Below are 25,926 nucleotides of genomic sequence, written 5' to 3'. Positions count from 1 at the left end.
TAGTGGTTGCAGCTTAGTTGGTAGATCACATGGTTGCTTTCACAGGTGGCCTTGCCTTTGATGGTGCAGAAGATGCCAATGATGACTGGAGTAGGTGGCAGGCATAGGATCTATGGGACAGGTCTTACATGGGATCTATTGCAGGGATGCGAGAAATGAGGCAAGGGGTTGGGAGCAGGTAAGCATATTGTATAGGTTAGGTGGGTGGCAGGATACCACTGTGGAAAGGGTGGGAAAGATGGTGGGTAGGACATTCTTAATTTCTGGGCACGATGATAGGTAGTTGAAACCATTGTGGAGAATGTGATTCAGTTGGATCAGTCTTGGGTGGTACTGAGTCATGAAAGGAGTGCTCCTTTGTGGCTGGACAGTGGTGTTTGTGTTATTTACTCTAGAAAAAGGACTTTGTCTAAAAGCTTTAATACTTGAGCAGTCATTTTTGTAGTACCTTTCTGTGACTGTGTGCCTGCTCTACGTGGTGACTAGCAATCTACACTTTCCATATTGTTGTAGTTAATCAGATTTCTTTTTCAGAAATAGTTTAGAACACACACACACACACACACACAGTGTGCACCTATATTGTGTCGGCTGGACACACAATGAGCACTGTGTATCCAATCAGCACAATATACGAGGGTGGTTTGAAAAGTTCTCAGAATTACCATGAGAGGTCAGTGCTGGCACAACAAGTTGTTCATGTGATATTCATTGGCCTGTTGCCTGTAAGCATGTGCCATGTCAGTGCTCTTCGAAGAGAGCTGTGATGGTGACGTCGCTCTGTTGTTATTCCTGCGTAGTTATTTGCGAAGATGGAGAAAATTGAGATCTGAGCAGTGATTAAGCACTTCGTAAAGAAAGGTATGAAAGCAAAGAAATTCATGCTGATTTTCCAGAACACACTGGGGGCTCTGCTCCTTCATTTTCAACTGTTGCCAAGGGGACAAATGAATTTAAATTTGGTAGGGATAGCTCAGATGATGATCCATGCAGCGGTCGACCAAGATGTGTTACTACTCCAGAAATCATAGCAAAGGTGCACAAAATGGTCATGAAGGATCACCGACAAAGTGCATGAAATTGCTCACGCTTGCCAGATGTCATCTGAAAGGGTGTATCACATTTTAATTGAAGAATTAGAAATGGAAAATTATCTGTAAGATGGGTGCCATGATTCTTGTCGCTGGATCAGACACGCATGAGAATGGGTATATCAGGACAATGTTTGGCCCATTTTTGGAGAAACGAACAAGATTTTTTGCACCAGTTTGCAACCACAGATGAAACTTGGCTTCACTACTATACCCCAGAGACAAAACAAGTCAAATCAGTGGAAGCATGCTAATTCCCTGGTACCAAATAAACCAAAGACAATTCCTTCGTTGGGAAAGGTCATGGCATCACTGTTCTTGGATGTGAAGGGGATTCTGTTTGTAGATTATCTCCCCACTGGGCAGACAATTCCTGGAGAATACTATGCTAACTTTTTGGATAAATTGCAACAAAAGATATTGAAAAAAAGGTCAAGTTTAGGAAGGAAGAAAGTCATCTTCCATCAAGACAATGCACGCCCAGCCACATGTGCCGCCGCCATGGCAAAATTACATGAGCTAAGGTATTCACCGGATATTGCTCCATCAGACTTACATCTCTTCCCAAAACTGAAAATTTTTCTTGGAGGACGAAAATTCACTTCAAACAAAGAACTGATAGCTGGAGTTGACAACTATTTTGCAGGCCTGGAGGAAACTCATTTTCTAGATGGGATCAGGGCACTGGAACATCACTAGACAAAGTGCATTAATCTAGAAGGAGACTACACTGAAAATTAAACAGTTTCAGTGATGTAAGTATTTTTTTCTATTCCATTCTGAGAACTTTTCAAACCAACCTCGTATGTATTTTTGTGTATGTATTTGTACTCTAGCTTTTGAAAGAATTTTTTCCAAAAGCTAGGAAAGATTTCATTCTTTTTCGTGTGTGTAGTTGAGAACTAAATGCTTCTGCTATTGGGTGAGTGGTAAGTACAACATTACTTACTTTCAACTAAAATTTTCCCTACAGATTTCTTTTTCACTGATTTCAAATGACAATCTATGTAATAATGGCCAGAGTGACCAATATAACTTCAGTAAAAACCATTCAAGGACAGCTAATAACTACACAACAAAGAGTGTGACATACCAAGAGACAGTGTTACTTGGTAGCAACAATGTTTAGACTGTTAAAATGAGACACTCTGAAGTATATACACAATCAGATAGCCTAATATTTTACTTTATTTTACTTCACTTAAGTTTTATTCAGGATTACTTCTGTGTCACAACACAAGATAATAATACAACTGAGAAATTTTAAAGAGGAAAGAAAAAAAAAGAGTAACAACAAAATGTTGAATTATGATGTTTCAGAATGAAAATAAAAATAATAACAATATTTAGCATACAAATTTATTTCAGTTTACAAATCTTAATAATGAGCAAGGAAAGGGGGAGGTAATGGCCATGGGTTATTAGTAGGAATCTAATGATATCATTTGGCAAAAATGACTTGGGAACTGTGACTATAAACCATTGACTGGATAGTAACAAAAAACCGAGGAAGATGCTTCTCTGTTGAAATCAACTTTTGTTCTGTAACAGTCACACATGAATGATATGGAACAGAATACAAAGAGACATGAAGTTCCCAGATGACTATTTTCATCAATAAACAAAAGCCATAAATTACTGACTGAACATTGCACTTATTAATTTTCAAGAGTCTTGATGTAAAGGACACTTTGTGGAGTAATGTGACCACACATCTAACAACAGATATTAACAAATTATTACACAATATGGAACATAAGTCTTAGATTTTTGAACTGATGCCTTCCTTGGGTGAAATGCTATTTAAAGATATGAAGACTGCTGTTACAATAATAGTTCTTATACAGGTTCTCAATTTCTGGTAAAATTATCCTCTTTCTCTTTCTCAAACTGACATTAAATCAAGTTACAACATAATCATTCACAACTTAGGAGACAGGTGTGGTTTAACTTGGGTTTTTACACTCAGCAGTGGATATGAAGGATGAATTCACAAATACTTCCTTAGTCAATGCACAGCACGTAAATAAATACACACTATAACTACAGTAATAATATACTTTCTGAAAGATTTTATTGTGTTGAATCTCCAGCGGCAATGGCAACAATTTGGAATGCCAAAGTGCCACAATACTGATGTCTAAAGGATGAGGGGGTATACTAAAACACAAGAAGTGTGCAGGATATAGGATCTGCATGACTGGAGACTGAAACACAGTCATGGTAGTAATTATGTTCACATTGGTTGAGAAATTGGAAAGAGAACAATGGTCTGAAAACAGTACACTGCAGGAGACTGCCATCAGGTTGTCGTAGTGTGTGTTCTGTGATGGACAGATGGTTGCCCTTCATTTGCGCAATGCGGCCATGTGTGCATTGTTAGATTATGGGAGCGATGCCTCCCTGCTAGATTACACCTGTTACAAGTGTTATAAGTAGTTAGCCCAATGGCTGGAACTGAAGGTAATTAAGTGTACTATGCTGCTGGTGCTCACTAATCAACCCCTCAAGACTGTTGGCCAGGCTCAGTTTGGGAGTAGCATACAAGGTTTTTCTTGGCCAAATGTGTGTATAGTTGTTAAAAATCTAGCCGTAAGGTGTATTCCGGGCTGTGGTTTTTTGCAGTTGAGCCAATGCTTATTGGATTATGTCTGTCACTTCAGTTTTCAATTTAGCCAGAGGAAAGCTTTTAGTTCCGTGTTCATGGTGTTGGGGCAAAAGTCAGTAGGGGGAGCGTGCCACAGACGAGTGTCAATGTTAGACACCTGTTGGCAGATCAAGCTATGCACATGAACGAGGTGATAGGTAACTTTCCTGAAGTATTAACCAACAAGTTTGGCGTAAATAATAAAACCGAATATCATATCCAGCTCACTATCAGCAGGCAGTGCGTCAAACCCCTTATCGATTATATCCACCTAAAATGCAAAATTACCTGAAATAATTGACAAATTACTTGTTGATGGTGCAATTCGTCCTTCTATCTTGCCTTATGCAGCATCCATTTTCCTGGTACCTAAGCTGGATTTGAACCAGGCTCATTATCAAATTCCCTCGGCCAAGGCTACAAAGCCAGTGAGTGACAGGATTCTGTACTGACTATAATCTTTTTTAATTTAATAGAGTACCTTTTGGGCAAGCTACGAGAGCAGCTGTTTAGTCATGTCTGTTGGATTCGGTTCTGGGGGCTTTTAAGTCAAAGTTCATCTATAATTACCTTGATGAGCCGTGATCATCTCCATCATGTGTTTGGACATCTGAGGGAAGCTAGTTTGACTGTATAACCCTTCGAAGTATTCATGGCTCAGAGCAATATATGCTTTTTAGGACACATTTTGTCTCAAAGGCATAGCCACTGACCACAGTCGAACCCAGTCCATTCATTCATTTCCAGTCCCCAGAGAGAAGAAAACCATTGCTCTTTTTATTGTAATGGTTAATTTTTTTCACAAATTCATTCCGAATTTTGCCCAGATGACTGCTCCTATCAACCAGCTCCTTAGGGTAAGAGTGAAATTTATGTGGGGTGAATCGCAGCAAGCCACCTTTGATGCTGGCTGTAAGTCCGGCTCTGGTGTTGGGAATTCCTGATTTTAATGCTCCATTCATTGTTCAAACAGATGTCTCCAATGTTGGAGTGGCTGTGGTCCTGTTACAAGAACAGGATAGGGAGAGTAGGCCCCTCGTATATGCCTCAAGGGTGTTGTCACCAGCTGATAGTAAGTAGTCGGTGTATGAATTAGAAGCATTGGCCATCATGTTCGCCTTAGAAAAATACAAGTTTTACCTGGAGCATCGTCGGTTCCATCTCGAAAAAGACAATCAGGCCTTGAGCTGGGTGCTGCCTTGACCTGGCAAGACAGAGTATATAGCACAAGGGGCTGTAAGGATTTCTGCGTTTCAATTTCATGTTTATCTTATCAGAGGGCAACAGAATCAGACAGCTGACGCATTGAGTCAAATATTTCAGGTTGATGATGTGAGTGAAGAGCTGGAGGCCAATGCACAGCTTGTGTGACACAAAGGTGTTTTGTCAGATTCCGTACTTGTTTGCCAACTTGAAAACAGAGCAACAGCAAGACCCCGAAGTGCAGCCGATATATGATAAATTGAATGTAGGCAAAGTAGTTCTGGGATAGAGAAGGATTTCTTGTGTTTCTGCCCAAATAGGAGTGAGGGGCCAAGTTATGCATCCCACGGAGCTTAATTCCTGGAGTCTCGGTCGGGCACACAGTTTTAATCTGCCACGAAGTTTAATTCCTGGAGTCTAAAGATTTTCATTATGTGGAGGTCACCTGGGGTACCATAAGATGCGACTTAAGATCAATAAGAAGTTTACTTGGAGAGGGCTGGACCAGGACATTCAAAAGTTGGTCACAAAGTGTGATTGGTGCAAAGCAGCTATGGCCGATACAGCTCCCAGGAAAGGGTTTTTCCAATAGACTCTGGAATTTCAACCATTGGACCAACCTTTTATTGATTATCAAGATCCATTGCCCAAGACCAAGAGGGGAAATCATTTTGACTTCATTCTAGTTTATGCTTTCACCAGGTTTGTTTGGTTAATTCTTGGAACTGGTGCTCCAAGTGCCACAATTATTCAACATCTTGAGAAGATATTCACCTCTTTTTGCCCCCCTAAAACCATGGTGAGTGATAATGCACCTGCATTTTAAGTCCAAAGACTTTAGGCAATTCTGCTTTGACCACAGAATAATGCATGTTACTACAATGCCTTATTATCCGCAATCATCTTTCAGAGAAAGGATAAACTGGAACCTGGAGTCTGCCCGCATCACTTACCATTCAGCATCAGAGAAGCAATGGGTTTGCCCCCTAAATTGGCTGTACTCTGCCTTTAATACCACCCACCACAAAACTCTTTTAACCACTCCCATGAAATTAATGTTGTTGTTCTGATTGAACTCTCTATTGGCCAATTTATGGTCACTGAATGATATGTTGCCAGAGCGAAGATGCGAAGGGGATAAAGATAAAATGGGAGGTGCAGCTAGGAACAACATCAAGCTGGTACATCATTGTGAGAAAGCCAGATATAACAAGGGTAGGCGAGCAGATCTATTAAGGTACAACGTGAAGTATTCTTCAAAAACTTTTGTTTTGGGTGCCAAGTTAAGGGAGTCAAGGCATCACAGAAAAATTGTTACCATGTTTTGTAGATCTTGTATGGTGGTTAAGGGGCTTTGGCCGGTGAACTTCCTGCTGAGAGGCAGGGGGAAGAACTAGAGCACAACTGAACAAGGTGAAGGGTGGAGCAGGTACACCTCGATCCTATGGCCTTAAGCAAGAGAGATTCTGTACACCCACCCCCAGTTCTGCTTTAACAGAGGGGGGTGGGGGAGGCTGAGCCGTAACTTCTCTCTGGAGGGGTTAGTGTCTCAGCTCTTTCTTGTGCCCATGCTCTGCCATGGTGCGACTGGTTGTGATCACCTATTGGGATGTGTGCAAAACAATTCGAAGGGAGATCAGAATAGCAGCAAGATGCAGTGGAAGTACACTGGTTAGGGAGAGAGGGCAGGGACCCAGTCAGTCAGTCATAGTCATTGCAGTAGTGGTCGCGGCCTGGTTGGTGGTGGGTCATGCGAGCCCCGAGTTTTGTTTTGGCCATGTAAGGAAGCAATGCTTGTGAGTGGACAACCTGGCATGAGACTTCATGCTAATAATAGAACTGGGGCTTTGCTATATCTGGAGGACAGTTTGGCCTTGAAAAGGTTTGAATACAAACATCTACATTCTACACCATACCAAGACTTCTGTCAGCTGCTTCCATCTTCAGCTATGTTAATTCTGGTGGGTAAGCTATTTTCTCATTCAGGATCATTCTTGCACGATTAACTATTGGGTGGCCCTTATGACTTTCACATTGAGCTGTGGTACCTCAAATGTGCTGTTGCATTTGTGTATGGGAGCTCCTCGCCCTGTAGGTGCCATTGTGGTTACAAGCACTATCTGTGTCTATTGTGTAATTTACTGGGTGTGACTTACAAAAGCTGTTCAAATTGTAAAGAGCTTGATCTCAGAGAAATTTTGCTGGAGTAATATCTGTTTATTTAAAGCCCAATGCCTGGCAAGTTCTATAAGTGTGACAGTGGCAAACTGTTATGTTGTTTGAAGTACATTGTATTGAATAGCACCTTGAGTAGTCTTAATTGTGAGTCAGTCAAATTAATGGTAATTGTTGCTCTGGCAGTACTGGTTACATCTCCTCAACTATGTGCACAAGCAGCTCAAATTAAGCAATGCCATTTTAGTTGTAATTTTAAAGGTGTAATTTTATCTTAACCCTATAATGAGACGTGTTTTTATTGCTTTGCACACTGCTAGAGTATTTCAATAAGTCTCCTACTGAAATCATTTGATGGTTGAAGTTGCAATGAAAGTGTTTTACATGCTTTAAAGTATTGCAATTTGCTTTAAGAAGTTCAGACTTATTGACTATTTGCAACACTGGCATCACAGTTGGCATAAAATGAGCCTTGTTCTAATAGTTTGTTTGTTGTGTTACAGAAGGAACTTCTTGTTTTCTAAGCTGACTGGGATGTGCCTCACGTGTTGCTGCATGGCCAGTACAACTAAAGGGTCTATGATCATGGAAGGCTGCTAAGTTTGAGCAGTACTGTAATTGATGTATATATTCTACCTTTAATATATTGTTTTCCGATTTAAAACTGTAGCCTGTAAATGACGTTTTTGGTGTTTTAAACTATTCAAAACATTACAAACTCTTTTGGAGCCACAAGGCACAAGCCTTGTTAGTCCTCCGTCAAATAATGTTGTCGAAAGTATTTCCATTGAACAAGTAAAATATCGGTAAAGTCTTTTCATAAATCATCTTGTTCTTGCTATAAAAAAAAAGAGGGTAAACCTATATTTTGCAACTAAATTTTGTCACAAGCAAAAAAGTAAGTTCCAAGTATCTAAAAAAACAAGAAAAAGAAAGAAAGGTCTTTCACTGAAGGAGGTTACTGCATTTGTCTTAAATTAACATATGTATTCTTAAGCAATATGCCTCTTGCTTGCAAGAGTTTTCTGAATTTTTGACTTTATGCATTATTTGAACAAGTTGTAATATTTGTGTGTGTGTGTGTGTGTGTGTGTGTGTGTGTGTGTGTGTGTGTGTGCGCGCGCACACGCGCGCGCAGTGTTGGTTGTTTCAATACCTGGTAAATAAAGTTTTTGTTGGGAATCCTCTACGCACTTGGTGCTTTCAACTCCCTGAAGCCTTGAGACCTGCTAGCAACATACCACATGGTTTGAGTCTCAGCACTGCATTCATTACAATCTTGCATCACCTGATCCAGCAGAGTTAAAACCATTGGTGTAACACGAATTTTAGAGAATGCAAAATGAGAATAGAAAACAATCAAATGCAAAATAAAACATGACCAGTACCAGGAATTGAGGTCACATATAAATAGTAACACTCACTGATTCGGTCAGCAAAAGAAATTTTGTGAGGAAAAATATGTAACTAGGGGCAGAAAAATTTTGCAGGAATGATAAAACGAAAAATAACACAAAATTATCAATTGTTGGTGAAATAATGCAGAATTGGTATTTTTACAAGGTACTGGAGAAATAAACAACACCGAATATGGCAAAATAAACACCACCAAATTACATATAAAAGACACTGAATCTGGCTAAAAATGACACTGGAATTGGAAAAAAAAGAAACCAAAGCAAGGGAAAAAATTACAACGAAACTGGAAAAAAAAAATGACACAAGTTTTGTCACCAAATTTGGCAAAAAACATGACACCAAATTAAGTAAGTCAAATATGGAAAAAAATAACATTGAATTTCGCAACAAGTAATATCAAAAGTGGCACACAATAACACTGAATTTATCCAGAAAAATTCTATACTGGACAAAAACAACACCTATCTTGACAGAAAATGATTTCAAGTGTGGCAAAAAATACACAGAATTTGGCAAAAGTACAGCGAATTTGGCATAGAAATAATAACAAATCTGGCAAAAATAATAATGATTTTCACAAGAAATAACACTAATTTTAGCAAAAAATGCCAATTTCAGCAAATAATAACACAGATTTTGGCACTACAATAAAATTACATTTTCCTTTTCTTATATATAACCATTTTACACTGCACCTCCATAGGGTCTCATTCTAGCCAATTACTCACCAAAAAGATAGTACAGGGAAACTATATTTAATTTAATGTATTTCAAACCTTGCAAACTGGCATGGCAGTTCTCTATTAAGTTTTACATAAAATAAGAACAAAACAAAAAAGAAGAACTGAAGAAATGAACAACACGAGGTGTTCAGATTGGACCTTCAAAATGGAAGGACAGCCCGAAAAACTAAACAGCTTGGGCAAGGCTGGTCAAGATATACTGTCTGCCAAGCTAGTGAGAAATTTCTGCGTTAAAATAGTACTATGAATAAGATCCATGGCACTTACCCCAGAAAGTCCCTCCAGACTACTGACTTCCTTCTCCAATTCCAGACCATTTTCCAAAATGGATAATGCTGTGGGACCAGTCACTGCACGCAAGCAACGAGACCCTGATCCGGATGATTGGAGTGAAACTACAGAAATGGCTTCTAAATCAGCTGTATTCAGGACATGTGTCCCACAGCATGGTTCCCTGGAGTGATGTAAGAGCACATGTACTAAACACAAAATTATTTACATGAAGTTGCAAAGATAACCACAATATACATGCAAGATAAGGAGTATTTTCAAACCTTTTTCTCTTTTTTTCCTTTTTCCTGGATCAAAACTGATGTGAAAATAAGTCTCGATTGGTTTACCATGACTGAAGATTACAGTATAGTTATGTCTTTATGTATGTGCAATAATCAAATCCTGACAACTATTGATCTCATAACATTAATTAATTTGGGACACATTTCAAGCAACTAGTGGCTAATCTCCAGGCATCAAGGCAAATAAATCACTTACAACACAGGATGAGGATTCATCACGTTTTGACATCTTATAGTGGCAAATGTATACTGCATAACAATTTGTAATGTTATTCAATGAAAAGAGCACATTTTAAAGTTTTGTTTATTTCATTGCAGGTTTCATTATGATTAAATATATAGCAGGACAGCATACAACCATCGACCCATCAGAACATTCTGCGATGGTACCAACATTTCAAAAACACAGGTCACCTCTGTAAAGGAAAAAGCTCTGGACAACCAGGTGCTGCAGTTGAAACAGTGGAGAGTATTCAAGGGACACTCCTTCATAGTCCAATGAAACATACATGTTGTGCAAGTCACAAACAAGACATTGCACAGCCAACTGCGCAGAAGATTCTGTGCAACCAATTACATCAGAAACCATCTCATGTACAGCTACCGCAACGTTTGCAGCAAAGTGACTGCATCATCAGATGTGAAATTTTGTTAACTTTTTCAGGAAGCTATGAAATGTGTTGAATTTGACATCTGATTTGTGTTTAGTGATTTGTGATGATCCACATAATTGGTCAAATGGATTGTTGCAATGCCCACATGTGGGGCATGGCAAATGCCATTGTGACAGTGGAGGCTGCAGAGATCCTCAAAAGTAAATGTCTTCTGTGGTGTTACATGTACCAAAGTGCACGAGCCCTACTTTTTCCCTGAGAAAATTGTGATGTACAAGTCTGGTTGTTTCCTAAACTGATAGCTAATATCCTAAACCTCATATTCCAAGAGCTCCCTCTCGCTGGTATACAGTATCTTTCTGCAATCCAAATGAGGAACTTCCAAACTAGCAGACTATGAGTGCATTCAGTGAAATTTGGCACTCTTCACGTGGCCCCCAAGGTCTCATGACCTTACTGTTTGTCATTTGTTTTTCTTTGGAAGCAGGTGAAAGACAATGTTCACCGCCTCTCTTTGGCAACAACAATAACTCAACTCCATGATCGCATCACTGCTACGTTGGTGAAAGCCGACAGGTAATGCTCGAAAATACATGGTGGATGCGAAACAGTTTGTCTATACTGACAGTAACAGTCCACATAATGGTGCAGTTAGGGTCATGCACAAAACATCAGGTCATAAAGTTTCTAACATGTTTGCGGAAAGACTTTTTGAAGCAGAGAAAAAATAACCAACACGCTGACGTGTGTACATATTAAGGTATTAACTGTTACACCCTGTATATATGTCAAACTTGAGTAATTCACAGATGTTTGTCATGTATCATTTGTAATGTGTAAGAAACTCAAAAATTGCTTTTTCATACACTGTACCTTTTATGTCATACTTTTTGAAATACAATCATCCAAAACACAATGAATCTTCTGTAATAATCCTTTATATTTTATGTTAAATAAAATATTAATTGAATTATCTCTAGTTTGTTGAGTCTAGGTCTTTATTAGATCTGGATCACATGCCTCTTGCACGTACATCCATTGGTGAGTCTGGGGATCAGGTATCTATCCTCACTCTGTACAAGTTTTCTGTGCTGTTTTTAGTCATGCTTCACTTTTGACCATCTTTATAACATGAAGCCTCTATGCCACAATATACTCTTAATAACATCTCAGCATATATGTATAACTTACGAAGCTTAATTCATCAGACTCACTCAAACCATCCCAGCACAACACAACTCTTACAATACTTGGGACTCGTGTCATAAGTTTGGTTAAAAGGAACAGCGGCAGCCACTTAGCGTAAAGAAGAACAATTATGTTGCAAGCACTCTCTGAAAAGTGTTGATCACTCTGCAAAATACATTATCAACAATCTTGCACAAGAGTTGAATGTTATTGGTGATAGAAAGTAGGCTTCCAAACACAGGTTACATGTTTTTCCTAGCATATTATTAGCCCTGAGGAATATGTTACATCCACTCCATTGTATTACTGATATGTAATTATTGTAATGAATGGAAATTAAGAGCACCTCACGCCCCCCCCCCCCCCCCATGCATGCACGCGCACCACACACACACACACACACACACACACACACACACACACACACACACACACACAGAGAGAGAGAGAGAGAGAGAGAGAGAGAGAGAGAGAGAGAGAGAACCTGTAAGGGTATGTTGTTCCAGCTAACTGCACTGTGCTAGAACTGCAGCTCAACCACAGTGAGAGGCTGTGTCAGGTGGATTGGTTGAAGATAGAGACAAGGCAATGACCACGAGGAAGGGTTGGTGAATGGTGGCTGACAGGTGGGAGCAAGAGGCAGCAGGTGCACAGGAGAGGAATGCTGATGGTTCACACTTTTAACATGATTTATGTAGCACGTTACTTCATTTTACCTCCAAACCTATCCAACACTCTTCCGCACACTGCTCCTGTAACTAACACACACACACACACACACACACACACACACACACACACACACACACTTCTGACTGCCACCTCTGCAAAGCAGCATTCTGGTAATCACACAATACCATCCCAGAGAGGAACAAATGAATCACATCCATTGACAGAATTTCGACTGCTTGTTGTTTCACGTGAAAGCATCTCACCATATACCAGCTCTGCTGCAATTTTTGTACAGCATTTTAAGTGGTTACAACCATCACCCAGCTGTCCACTTGAACAACTTGGCAGCGCCAAACTGTGGCCGAGAGCATAGTTGACCATCCAGTGGCAGAATGTGCTGCTGCGCACATGTATATGTACGTCTAAACCTACATCTACTTCTGTTCTCTGCAAACTGCTGTGAAGTGCATTGTGAGAACACATCTCTATGTGCCAGTTATTACGGCTTTTTCCCATTCCATTCATGAATGGAACACATGAAAACTGATAGTTTAAGTGCATTTGTGCAAGCTGTCATTGATCTAATCTTATCCCCAACATTTCTATGACAGTGATATGTACAGTCATCATTTAACCCTTTAACTGCTTCGGACGTGTTAACGCACGCACCTTTGTACCTGACCCTGTGTGCTCTGAATGTTTTTACGCGCGCCACCAGTCCTTCTACCTGGTACTCTGAGCACACAGGTACAAAGACGTGCATGTTAACATGTCCAGAGCAGTAAAAGTGTTAAAGCCGCTGTTGAAACACTATTATTACACTTTCTTGGTATAGTTTCTGTCTATCTTTAAGTGTCTGCTAGTTCAGCTCTTTCAACAGCTCTGTGACACTCTCCTGTGGGTCAAACAAACCTGTGACCATTCATACTGCCCTTCTATGTATACGTTCAATATCTCCTGCCAGTCCTATTTGGTACAGTCCCACACACTTCAGCAATGTTCTAGGATGGGTTGCATGAGTAATTTGTATGCAATTCTTCTTTGTAGACAGATTATGTTTCCTTAGTATACTACCAATAAACCAAAGCATGCTACATGCTTTGCCCATGACTGAGCCTACGTAATCATTCCTGTTCGTGTCCCTATGAAGTGTTACACCCAAATACTTGTGTGAGTGTAACGATTCCAATTATGACTCACTAATATTATATTCAGTAGATACTATGTTTTTATTGTTTTGTGAAGTACACAGTTTCACATTTTTTAACATTTAAAGCAAGCTGCCAATAATTGTACCATTTGAAATCTTATCAAGTTTGGATTGAATATATGCATAGCTTTGTTCACACTGTATTTCACTGTAGATAACAGCATTATCTGTGAAAACTCTGAGGTTATTATTAATATTGTCCACAAGTTAATCAATATAGGTCATAAACAGCAAAGGACCCAGCACACTTCCCTGGGGTACACCTAACGTTACATCTACATCTGTCGATTGCGCTCCATCCAAGATATTATATGCTAAATCTTCTCTACCAAGAAATTCTCAATTAAGTCACATATTGTTTTTGATACCTCATATGATCATACTTCTGACAAAGGGATCTGCAATAGATTACAGTTAAGAGGGGACTAATGGGTATAGAATCTAATAAGGATTCCTTTTGCCCTAGGGCTTTATTTGATTTTGATTATTTTATCTGTTAGTCAACACCACTGATACTGCACTACTGGCCATTAAAATTACTACACCAAGAAGAAAGGCAGATGATAGACAGTTATTCATTGGACAAATATATTATACTTGAACTGACATGTGATTACATTTTCACGCAATTTGGGTGCATAGATCCTGAGAAATCAGTAACCAGAACCACCACCTCTGGCCGTAATAACAGCCTGGGCATTGAGTCAAACAGAGCTTGGATGGCGTGTACAGGTACAGCTGCCCATGCAGCTTCAATACAATACCACAGCTCATCAAGAGTAGTGACTAGCGTATTGTGACGAGCCAGTTGCTCGGCCACCATTGACTAGATGTTTTCAATTGGTGAGAGATCTGGAGAATGTGCTGGCCAGGGCAGCAGTCGAACATTTTCTGTATCCAGAAAGGCCCGTACAGAAACTGCAACATGCGGTCGTGCATTATCCTGCTGAAATGTAGGGTTTCGCAGGGATCGAATGAAGGGTAGAGCCACGGGTCGTAACACATCTGAAATGTAACACCCACTATTCAAAGTGTCGTCAATGCGAACAAGGAGTGACCGAGAAGTGTAACCAATGGCACCCCATACCATCACACCAGGTGGTACGCCAGTATAGCGATGACAAATACATGCTTCCAATGTGCATTCACCATGATGTCGCTAAACACAGATGCGACCATCATGATGCTGTAAACAGAACCAGATTCATCTGAAAAAATGATGTTTCGCCATTCGTGCACCCAGGTTCGTCGTTGAGTACACCATCGCAGGTGCTCCTGTCTGTGATGCAGCGTCAAGGGTAACCGCAGCCATGATCTCCGAGCTAATAGTCCATGCTGCTGCAAACATCGTCGAACTGTTCATGCACATGGTTGTTGTCTTGCAAACATCCCCATCTGTTGACTCAGGGATTGAGACATGGCTGCACGATTCGTTACAGCCATGCATACAAGATGCCCGTCATCTTGCCTGCTAGTGATACGAGGCCATTGGGATCCAGCACGGCGTTCCATATTTCCCACCTGAACCCACCGATACCATATTCTGCTAAGAGTCATTGACTCTTGACCAACACAAGATCCAATGTCGCGATATGATAAATCGCACTCGTGATAGGCTACAATCCTACCTTTATCAAAGTCGGAAACATGATGGTACCTATTTCTCTTCCTTACATGAGGCATCACAACAACGTTTCACCAGGCAACGCCGGTCAAGTGCTGTTTGTGTATGACAAATCGGTTGGAAACTTTCCTCATGTCAGCACGTTGTACGTGTCGCCACCAGTGCCAACCTTGTGTGAATGCTCTGAAAAGCTAATCATTTGCATATCACAGCGTCTTCTTCCTGCCAGTTATATTTCGCGTCTGTAGCAAATCAACTTCGTGGTGTAGCAATTTTAATGGTCAGTCGTGTAACATCTACTTCACTCATCTTTCCAGTGGTACGATAATTAAGTTGTGGCAATATTCTTGCTTTTTCCTTTGTAAAGGAACATTTGAAAACTGAGATTTCTGCTTTTACTTTGTTACTCTCAACTTCAGTTCCGGTCTCATCCAAGTGACTAGGCGCTAACTTTGGTGCCACTAACAGCCTTTGCACATGGCCAGAATTTCTTTGGATTTTGTGAAAGATCATTTAATAATATTCTGCTACAGTAATTACTGAAAGCTTCACACATTGTTCTCATGACTGCCAAACACATTTCATTATGCTTTGTTTTATACCTATTATGCAATAGTCTCTGTTTCTTTAGAATTTTCTTTACAGTAACTGTAGACCAAAGAGGATCTCTCCCATGATGAACTGTCTTACTAGATACATATCTATCCCATGCATGGTCAATTATTCTTTTAAAGTTGAGCCATAGTTCCTCTACATGCACTTGTCCTGAGCTAAAAGTTTCAAGTTCCTCACTGAGGTCTGATACTATTACCTCTCTGTCTAGTTTGCTGAATACATAAATCTTTCTGCTCTTTTTTAAGTTGCCCTTTGTATTTTTGGTATTCATTGTTGCTATAGCTCCCTCATGGTCACTAATACCAGTTTTGATGTGGACTTCCCCAAAAAGGTTAGATGTGATTGTTGCCTTAGATCTCGTATATTTCAGTCATGGGTGGGGTTCTGAACTATATGTTCTAGTAACTTCCTGGCAGAGTAAAACTGTGTGCCCGACCAAGGCTCAAACTCGGGACCCGCGTCCCGAGTTCGAGTCTCGGTCGGGCACACAGTTTTAATCTGCCAGGAAGTTTCATATCAGCGCACACTCCGCTGCAGAGTGAAAATCTCATTCTGGATATATGTTCTAGTAGTTTTCAAGAGAAGGCATTTAATGCTTCACAGGGCATCTTGTTGTACCCATCATTAACAAAACTATAATGATGCGAGTTGATTGTTGTATGATTGAAGTCTCCTCCAATGCTTATCATTAGGGAACTCATGTATAAGTGAACTACAGTTTTTAGTTACATCAAGAGGAGAATCCGGAGGTCAATAAAAGAGCCATATTATCATTTTTTGCCCACCATTGATACTGAGTCTTGTCCAAATACTCTCACATGCTGCTTCATTTTCCATCTCAGTGGATTTTAATTTCTTGTCTATTGCAACAAATACATCAGCTCCAGTTCCCCTTTGCCTATCCTTTCAATATTTACTTAAAATTTCCCCAAACATCTCAGTCCTGTCAATTTCAGGTTTCAACCAGTTTTCCGTAACTAGAACTATGTGAGCTTCACTGCTTTTCAGGAGCCCTTCAAATTCTGGCACTCTGTTAACCACTAGGATTTTAATACCCTCACCTGTTGGAGGCATTTCTTTCGATCTTACACCAACACTTCTGGATTTGGCAGAGAGTCACCTACACCAAAAAACCTTTTGTGCACTCCACACACAGTCAGCTATTTCAGTAGCAGCCTCTGAAGCATAGCCGCAGCGATGCCGGAGATCTGATGTTTCACCGGATTCCTGATATTCACGGTACACTCACGAAATGGCCATGCGGAAATAGCCCCACTTCATCGCTACCTCCGAGATGCTGTGTCCCATCGCTTGTGCGCCAACTATAACACCACGTTCAAGCTCATTTAAATCTTGATAACCTGCCAGAGTTCTCAACCCTATCATGTACGTCCAGGAAGTCGCAGTCTACCTTGTCACAGAAACCTGGGAGTGTCTGGTTCAAGCCTTCCACTCGACTGAAAAGTGGGGGACCGCGATCTGTTCTGGGGACAATTCCGAAGATTGTGAGCTTCCACGAGCAGAGCTGGGTTTCTCAACTCTCTCTGCTGGTTGCTGGAATGATCCAAGTATGACCTCACAGCCCAGATGACAGGCACTGTTTATTCCAACATGCACCACAATCTGTAGTTGGTTGAACCCTGTTCCCTCAATAGCTGCCAGAATAGTCTCATCAACATGCTGAATGAGGCCACAGGCATACACACTGAATGTATCTGGTGCTCCTTCCCACCCCTTGTTTCCATTTCCCTAAGCAGTACCATTATTCACTTTACATCTGACTGAACTGTCGACAATTAATTAACCACTACCCTTTTTTTGTTTGCCTCCCCTTGACATGGGACAAAGCACGTTTCCCCAAAGCAGGTGAAGTTTCACTGAAATACAGCACCTCAAACTTGCCTGTTACAGGAATCGGTACAACACCCTGAGTCCTCCTTGGCCCCTGTCTACCCTGTATGGGATGCCTGGATGCAACATTGACATGCCACTCACAATCAAGTGGACGGGTAGCGATGTGGCTTGTATTTCCTGCAGAAAAGACAGTATCCACAGAAGAGGGAAGCACTTTAGGTATCTCTGGTACCCCTGATACACAACTCTTATTAGCCCTCCCAACTCACCCACATGTGGCAGCTTCCAATAACTTAACAGTCGACAGGCCAATGTCCAGCTGCTTACAAACAGTAACCATTTCATCCCCTACCTGAGAACAGCAACCACAGTAGGGCTGCATTATGCCTGGTACACTATTTTACAGAACAGTAAACAATTTATGGCTGGTGCAGTATTTTATGCTAAGCTTCTTGATTCTCTTTTAATTTATGAATTTCACGAGCTATAAAAATTATCAGCAGTCTTTTGGAATTTAAGTAGTTTATACCCAAAATTGAGATCTATTATGACAATAGAAAACTCGAGATAAGTCTTGCTACTTCTCTGAAGTGTTTTTCAGGTTATAGTTACTAAGAAAGTTTGACAGAAGCATTTTTTATGATAAATGTAGTCAATATATACTCCTTTAAAAAGAGAGAACTAATATGACACGATATGTTACTTATTCACAGTAACTGTAAATTGCAACACTAATTTATTATAAAATAAGTTATACAAAATACTCGTAAATTGCAAAAATCTTTGCAAGCATTTGAAATTTTGCAAATTACACCTTTCTCACATAAACATACAACAAAATTTGGGAACAATTATTTATGAATGAGCACAGTTAACGTTGCAGCTGACAAATTAATGCTATATAATATAATATCTTCCTGGAGATCACAGGTTACATTTACAATTGATGATTCAATACTACACAATATATCTCGACACCTGCACAAGTTTTGATAAAATCAGCAAGAAAACACGTTTAAATTTTACGCCAGGTTTTTGTGTCTAAGTTATTGAAGTGAATTTATGTAATGCACATAAGACAAAGGAAATGCTGGGAGTTTGCTAACATACATAACTCTAGGCACATGAATGTGCGAATTGCATGGATTTTGCCACTTAGCTTATTTTGCACCCCCTTTCACACTAGTGTGCCAACTTCAGAATATCTTACAAAAACAATATGAAATGTCATAGCACAACAGATATACATCTGCTCAGGGTGGCTATAACTTGCTCAATTTCAACAGCTGCTTCACACACGTGCCATCTTGATCCTTCCACCTAACACCAGTTTCTCTGACTTACTTAGACAGAAATAGCCCTTAACACGCATTCGCTAATCTTGTAAGCACTCCCAGCACCAGTCTCTGCTCTCCCCTGCCCACACCCACCTCCAACCCTGCTCCACAAGCCTAACTTCACTCATCCTGCACCCACATCACCTTCTCTACAGTCTTTCTCTAGTCCTGCTCCATCACCATCTGTCAACTCATTCCTTAACGTCTTCTTGCACAAAGCAGAACATGCCCACTGGAGCTGCATTCCTATCCTGTGTATCTCCTGCTTCTCACTCCCAGTTGTGAGTCACCATTCTCCAATCCTCCCTCTTCCTCCCTGTCTCTTCTCTCCCTTTTCGGACGTGTGCGTGCTTGTGTGTGGTTGTGTGTGTGTGTGTGTGTGTGTGTGGTTGTGTGTGTGTGTGTGTGTGTGTGTGTGTGTGTGTGTGTGTGTGGGCGCACTCACACATGAGTGAAGGAGAGAGAAAGACAGACTGACAGAGAGAGAGAGAGAGAGAGAGAGAGAGAGAGAGAGAGATTTGTGTAAATGCCAGCAAAGTTCGATTATCGACAACTAATCATCTCAAATGTTAAGTGAATTTTGGCCTTCCTCCTGAAACTGTTCATATTTGACTGTTTTAGGACCACTTGAAAGGAAAAAAGTGAAAACTGTTTATGTGGAGATGGTTCAGCACTTCATGAATCTAAGTTTTCCTTCATTCTCCCAAAATATTCCAAGCAAATTCTAGAATGGTGCTTACTGGCACAGTATGGTTGACTCCTTTTGAGTTTTGTAAAATGAAGTACAGTCTTATGCTCAATATATTACTATTTTTGAATAAGCCTGTTAGTACTACACAAACGAAGTTTCTTGCAGCTGTGAATGTCCATGTTCATTTTTAAGTAACATAAAAAAATAATAAAATAAAAAACGTTGTACTCAGAGAAAAATGTTCTCAAAAATTAAAGTATTGAGATGGGAACATTAGCCTTCCTTTGTGCATGACCCCATTACAAACTAACTGAAAATGAAAGGATCTAAAGTAATATCTGCAAACAACTTATCTGATGAGACGGAGCAGTGAGTTGCAGTCTGCTTTGCTTTATTGGGACAGTTTCCAAATGTAGTGTCTCCCTTGAAAGAGTTATTTTCCACAAATGTGTAATATAGTTCGATCAGTTCACCAAGAAAAAATGTGTTTTTTTGACTTACAGAAAATCCTCATTATTTGCGAGAGCTGCAAAAGAACCTGTCTCATGTTATGATATGAACCGAGGTGTCATCATGAGTCCTGCCCAGACCTTACCATGCCAGACTACTCATTTTTGGGAATGACATAGTCCTCTGTGGCTCACCGTCATTATGGGACTACTGAGGGATTGTGCAAAAGCGTTGAAGAATCCTTTCAAAGCGTAACTCCTGAGATGTGCAACAAGGATGACACAAAGGCCCACAGACGTCTTTGTAAGGTGAGATGCTGCACATACTCATCTGGTGGATGCTTTGTTGTTATATGTAAGTACTTCAATGTATAACATGGAGTGTACCTAAGCTATGGGGAGCTTTTTGAACAAGCTGTACTTGAAAATGTCAACAGTGAAGAAGATGGTAAAGGTAAAGGTGCAGTCTGCAGTGCAAGGCTGTCACTGGGCTATTGGCCTGTTGACCTGGCTGCTGGTAGAGTAAAACCGTTTCTTCGTCACACCACTTGGAATGGGAGGTTACCAGGTCCACAAGTCTCTCACCTCCAGGAAAGATTACTGGTTCCTTTGCTAGTAGGTGGAGTGGACGTGAGGCCAACCTCGAGGGTCTGGAACAACGAAAAATATCCACCCCTACCCAAAACTGGACCTGGGACATTAAGCATCAGACCCTACTGCTCTACCTGCTGGACCACTACAGTCACAATATGGAAGATAATACAGAAGTAAATGTACTGTATTTCATAGAAACCACAATTGGTGCACAAATTTCAACTTAATGATTCTACAGATTGGCATGTATTTCATGAGAATTCTATCGTCATTACCAAACAGGCTAGAGAACAGGAACAGTGCTAACAGGGGAATTTTTTCTGTGGTATAAAGTTTGGCAATGTGTCTATTTTGCACAGTGAACTGGAGGGTAGTTTAGGGGAACCAGTGAGGCAAGAAATGAGATTATGTAATTTGAGTGCAAAAAATGAAATCATTCAGTTAATTTCACAGATTATTTATGGTTACTTTGGGCCAGGAAAGTTTGCTTTAAATTGCTTCTACCACAGATTTCATAATTTTTTCCTAGTGTCTTGGGATGAGGGTTGTGATGATCTACAGCATAGCTGATCTACAGCACAGTCTTAGATTTACATTAGGCTGAAAGGTGATTGTTTGTTTATGAACAGGCCCACACCACAAATATTTAAAATAAAGGTCTTCATTTCAATACTGTGATGTGGGACAACTTAACAATATTTTTCCCTCTTAGGGCCCACAGCACAGATATAGCCTTAGTGTCTATAGGTATAAAATGCAACCTTGACAGTAGTGATTATTAAATTGTCAAATAATATACAGAGACTAGGCACACTGATGACGGTAAACACTTTTCATATCTACTATGACAGAACAATGTTCCATATGGTATTAAGAGAAAAATTCATTACATAAAATTCTGACAATTCCTAAGGCAAATAATACTTGACACAAGTATTAACAATGTAAGGAAAAATATAGATTGCTGCTCACCATAAAGATGACATGCCGAGTAGCGGAGGGGCACAATGAGAAGACATTCATGCAAGCAAGCTCACCTCACGCACACGGTTGCCACCTCCGGCAGCTCAGAACAGAAGCATTCCAGTCCGAGCTGCCAGAGATGGTAGTGATGTGTGCACTATATGTGGTTGTTTGAGTGAAACCAAAAGTGAAATTGTAACAGAATTTGCATTGTGCCTATCTGCAACTCGATGTATCATCTTTGCGATGAGTAGTAATTTCTTTCTTTATACTTTTGATATTCCAATCTGGAGTTGCAATTATCTGACATGAGTATTACCTGGACACAATTCTATCTTCTGATTCCACCTCTATGAGATAGATGCCCTGTTCTGGATAAACTTCTCCAGGCACACACGTAACATTTCCAAGCATCAGAAGCTCATTTTCAGAAACAGACCTACGCTTCACCGGTAATTTACTACTGATAAGCTCTCTAAGTGCTTTCTCCAGGATCTGCACTTGTTGTGTTCCAAATTCCTCTCCATAAACTGAGAAATCAAAAAATAGGTCCTTGCAGGTCACACGGCTTGAGTTCTGACATGTAACTGTCAAAATTCTTCTTAAAGCAGCATTAATTAAGTGAGTCGCAGTGTGATTTCGCATGTTAGCAAGTCTTTTGTCACAATCAATACACAAGGTAATTTCATCACCGACAGACACAGACATATCTGTAAAATATGAGCAAACAGATAGTTATGCACCATTCTCCCCTATGAAAGCAATGAAAAGTACACAGCATACTATGGCTATCTTGCACTCAATTGTGAAAAATTGACAAATAACAAACAGAAAAACATACCTGCCATTAGCTAGCACATGTGTAGGATGAAGAAAAGACTAAATAGAAGTTTTCCATGTCACTGTCTAAAAATTTGCTGTTATGCAACCTTTCATTAATAGAGCAGAATGAACCACCATGTCATACACACTATATTTAATAAAATTTATTCACTCAAAGTGTTATGTGAAGGAAAACTACTTTAATTTCTCTGCATTGTTGACCACAGTGTGTGACATAGTGTTTTATTTTGCTGTTAACAGATTAGTTGCCATTTTAAGTCAGGAAGAAAAACAATAAATTATACCTACATAATTTAGTAAAGTGGTTATTTTCTAAACAAGGCTTGTGACATGTGAATGAATTTATGAGAATGGTGACAGAAACAAAACTTCATTTATTCAGTACACAGTGTTATGCAGACATCATTACGGAGAACTCACAGGAACTTAATACGATAAACTGCTTCTTAATGCTCCATAAGTAACTTTTTGTCATTAATAATAAGTAGCTTCAGATGTTCATCAAGGACACACACACACACACACACACACACACACACACACACACACACACACACATTTATTTAGATTTAAACAGACTGAAAATTACAATTTTACATAATACACAGAGAATGTGCTACTTTACAAAAGACCTCGCGTTTCTACAGTTACACTATTCAGTTGGTGTCCAACTGTTACCGCAGACTTAATGATTACACAAGTACATCTGCGGAGCAACAGTTATTCATGTCTAAAATGAACTGGTTGTTTTTCCCAAATGTCTGAATAATGTTAGTGTGACGATACAGTTCACTGTGGAGGAGGTGCATATTAAGCTTTCTTTGTAAGCTGTTCTTCAGGAAAGAAAATGGTAGCATTGGTCACAGAGTTTAGCTGAAAACCACACACGTGGATCATTAGTAACATTATTCTTCATAAACAGCAAAAGTGTGGGGTGATAAAACTTTTAGCAGAAAGAGCAAGAAAAATCTGGATCAGGGTTGCTCTGAAAAGAACTGGAGTATCTCAGTAAAACTTCTGTAAACAGCATTTACTCGCTCTCTGACACAGGAAGTTACACAGTCATGATTACATTGATGTATAGCCAGTGGAATCCATGATCTATATACTCTTCATGAAAAAGTCCACATAGGAAAAATCATGGAAAAACAGAATATCTGTGTACTCTATAGACACTCAAGTCCAAGGGTGACATGTTCCCCAATTACTAGGAAGAGCAGAATGTATGGAAAACTGAGTAGTTAGGAAATGGTGCACTTCAGTTGTATTAAAAAAAGAATGGGGCAAACTTGTTAAAGGCCTCTCAGTTTGGCTTTTTAGGGAATTATCCATAAAGGAAGTCATACTAGATCTCACAAATGATACCCTGGCAGAGCTTAACAAGAAAAATTATTACACTGGTGTATTTTGTAACCTTTCCAAAGCCTTTGATTGTATGCTTCACAACATCAATTGATTCCTCTTGTTCAGAATGAACCTTACCTTCCTAACAGGAAGCAGAGGGTCTCTCAGACAGACCGTTGCAGGTAAGAAGCTAACCACACATTTGAAGGACATAATATGGGTCCCACAAGGATTGACATTGAGAAAACTCTTGTTAATATACATGAAAGATCTTCCATGAACTTCGAAGGCTGGTTCAAAAACTTCAATGATCTCTTACCATAAACACAGCCTAACCCAGTATCTGGATTAAATCTTACCAGACAAAGCTCAAATGAAAGCTGAATAGGGCTACAATTATTGGTTTACAGCTAAGAGTTTAAGCACTCATCTCACGAAGGCTAATGTTACGAAATAGATATAATCATTAACTGTGGACCTGAACATCTCCCCTGACCAGGGACTCTGGTCGAATTTTCCAAACCCTCCCCATTTCCTAAACTTCACCAGTTCTTTTCCTTCCCACCTCTTCCTTCCCTTTCAACCCTTACCGCAAAAGGTGGAACCACTAGCTCTGAAAGCTTGCAAATTTAAATACCATTATATATGTCTTTTTGCCACCAATTGGCGAGTAGATTTTTTTTTTATCTATCCAGTTACATTATATATCTAAAAACAAAGATTCTGTTACTTACCAAACAAAAGTGTTGGTATGTTGATAGGAGACAATAAAAAACACGCAAACACACACACACAAATTTCAAGCTTTCACAACCCAAGGTTGCTTCATCAGGAAAGAGGGAATGACGAAAGGATGTGGGTTTTAAGGGAGAGGGTAAGGAGTCATTCCAATACCGGGAGTGGAAAGACTTACCTTAGGGGGGAAAAAAAAGACAGGTATACACTCACACACACACACACACACACACACACACACACACACACACACACACACATATCCATCTGCACATTTGCAGACACAGGCAGACATATGTCTCCCTGTGTCTGTACATGTGTGGATGGATATATATGTGTGTGTGTGTGTGTGTGTGTGTGTGTGTGTGTGTGTGTGCGTGCGCGTGTAAGTGTATACCCGTCCTTTTTTCCCCCTAAGGTAAGTCTTTCCACTCCCGAGATTGGAATGACTCCTTACCCTCTCCCTTAAAACCCCCATCCTTTCGTCTTTACCTCTCCTTCCCTCTTTCCTGACTAAGCAACCTTGGGTTGCAAAAGCTTGAAATTTGTGTGTGTTTTTGTGTGTTTTTTATTGTCTCCTATCAACATACCAACGCTTTCGTAAGTTACAGAATCTTTGTTTTTAGATATATTTTTCCCACGTGGAATGTTTCCCTCTATTATATTCATATCATCAATTACATTATATGTTACTTTGTTAGACATATGTAGATCAATCAGAAAAATTAACAATAGTTTAATTATAAATGCAGTGACCCATTTCTTGCAACAAAACTGTACAGGTACTTGACGGGAGAGTGAATGATAGGGTGTAATATTTAAGCGAAATTATCTCGTGTTGGAAAACTATGACAAAGTTCTGGTTTGAAGCAGACAAATATTTTACGTATTCTTATGATTTCATTCACTTAAAGTATTCAACTAAATTCAGCAACAAAAAAGTTTTCTGCACATTAAAATTTCGACAATGTTGTCACAAAATGGATTTTCATAAATTACCAGTATGATGTCTTAATAATTAGTTGCCACAAACAAAACTAAAATGAAAACGTAGTGCAATGCTTCCAGAACACATAAATGCAAGTTCCGTGTTATTACAGTAAGTAGTCATTGAGTTTCAGTGAGCTGAATGGAATGTAAGATCACGTGGCCTTTTTTTCATGTGGGACGCGGCAAATCTACTCCATGACTCCACATGCTCCTACCAAACTGTCAATCCTAAAATAATTCTGAACAGACTGCAATTGCAAATTAAATATAGTATAAATTTTTTTTAAACATAGTCAGCAATATTACAATTTGTCAAAATTAAAATTTAAAGCAGTCTTGATCGCAATCTT

At 39.7% G+C, this 25,926-nt stretch overlaps 1 protein-coding gene across 2 annotated transcripts in view; it reads right to left on the bottom strand.

Moving 5' to 3' along the window:
- The window catches only part of LOC126284390 (alanine--tRNA ligase, mitochondrial), a 90,746-nt gene that overhangs the window by 26,640 nt on the left and 38,180 nt on the right, over nt 1–25,926 (bottom strand). For both annotated transcript variants that reach the window (XM_049983283.1, XM_049983284.1), the window contains exons 9-10: nt 21,984–22,374; nt 9,546–9,732 (exon numbers count right to left, since the gene is read on the bottom strand). In XM_049983283.1, the coding sequence (XP_049839240.1) occupies nt 9,546–9,732; nt 21,984–22,374 (578 nt within the window). The remainder of the gene's footprint in view (nt 1–9,545; nt 9,733–21,983; nt 22,375–25,926) is intronic.

This window comes from Schistocerca gregaria, chromosome 8 (genome assembly GCF_023897955.1).
Source record: "Schistocerca gregaria isolate iqSchGreg1 chromosome 8, iqSchGreg1.2, whole genome shotgun sequence".
NCBI classification, from domain to species: domain Eukaryota; kingdom Metazoa; phylum Arthropoda; class Insecta; order Orthoptera; family Acrididae; genus Schistocerca; species Schistocerca gregaria.
Note: the sequence above shows the minus strand (reverse complement) of the source record. Positions and strands in the feature narration are given on the sequence as shown.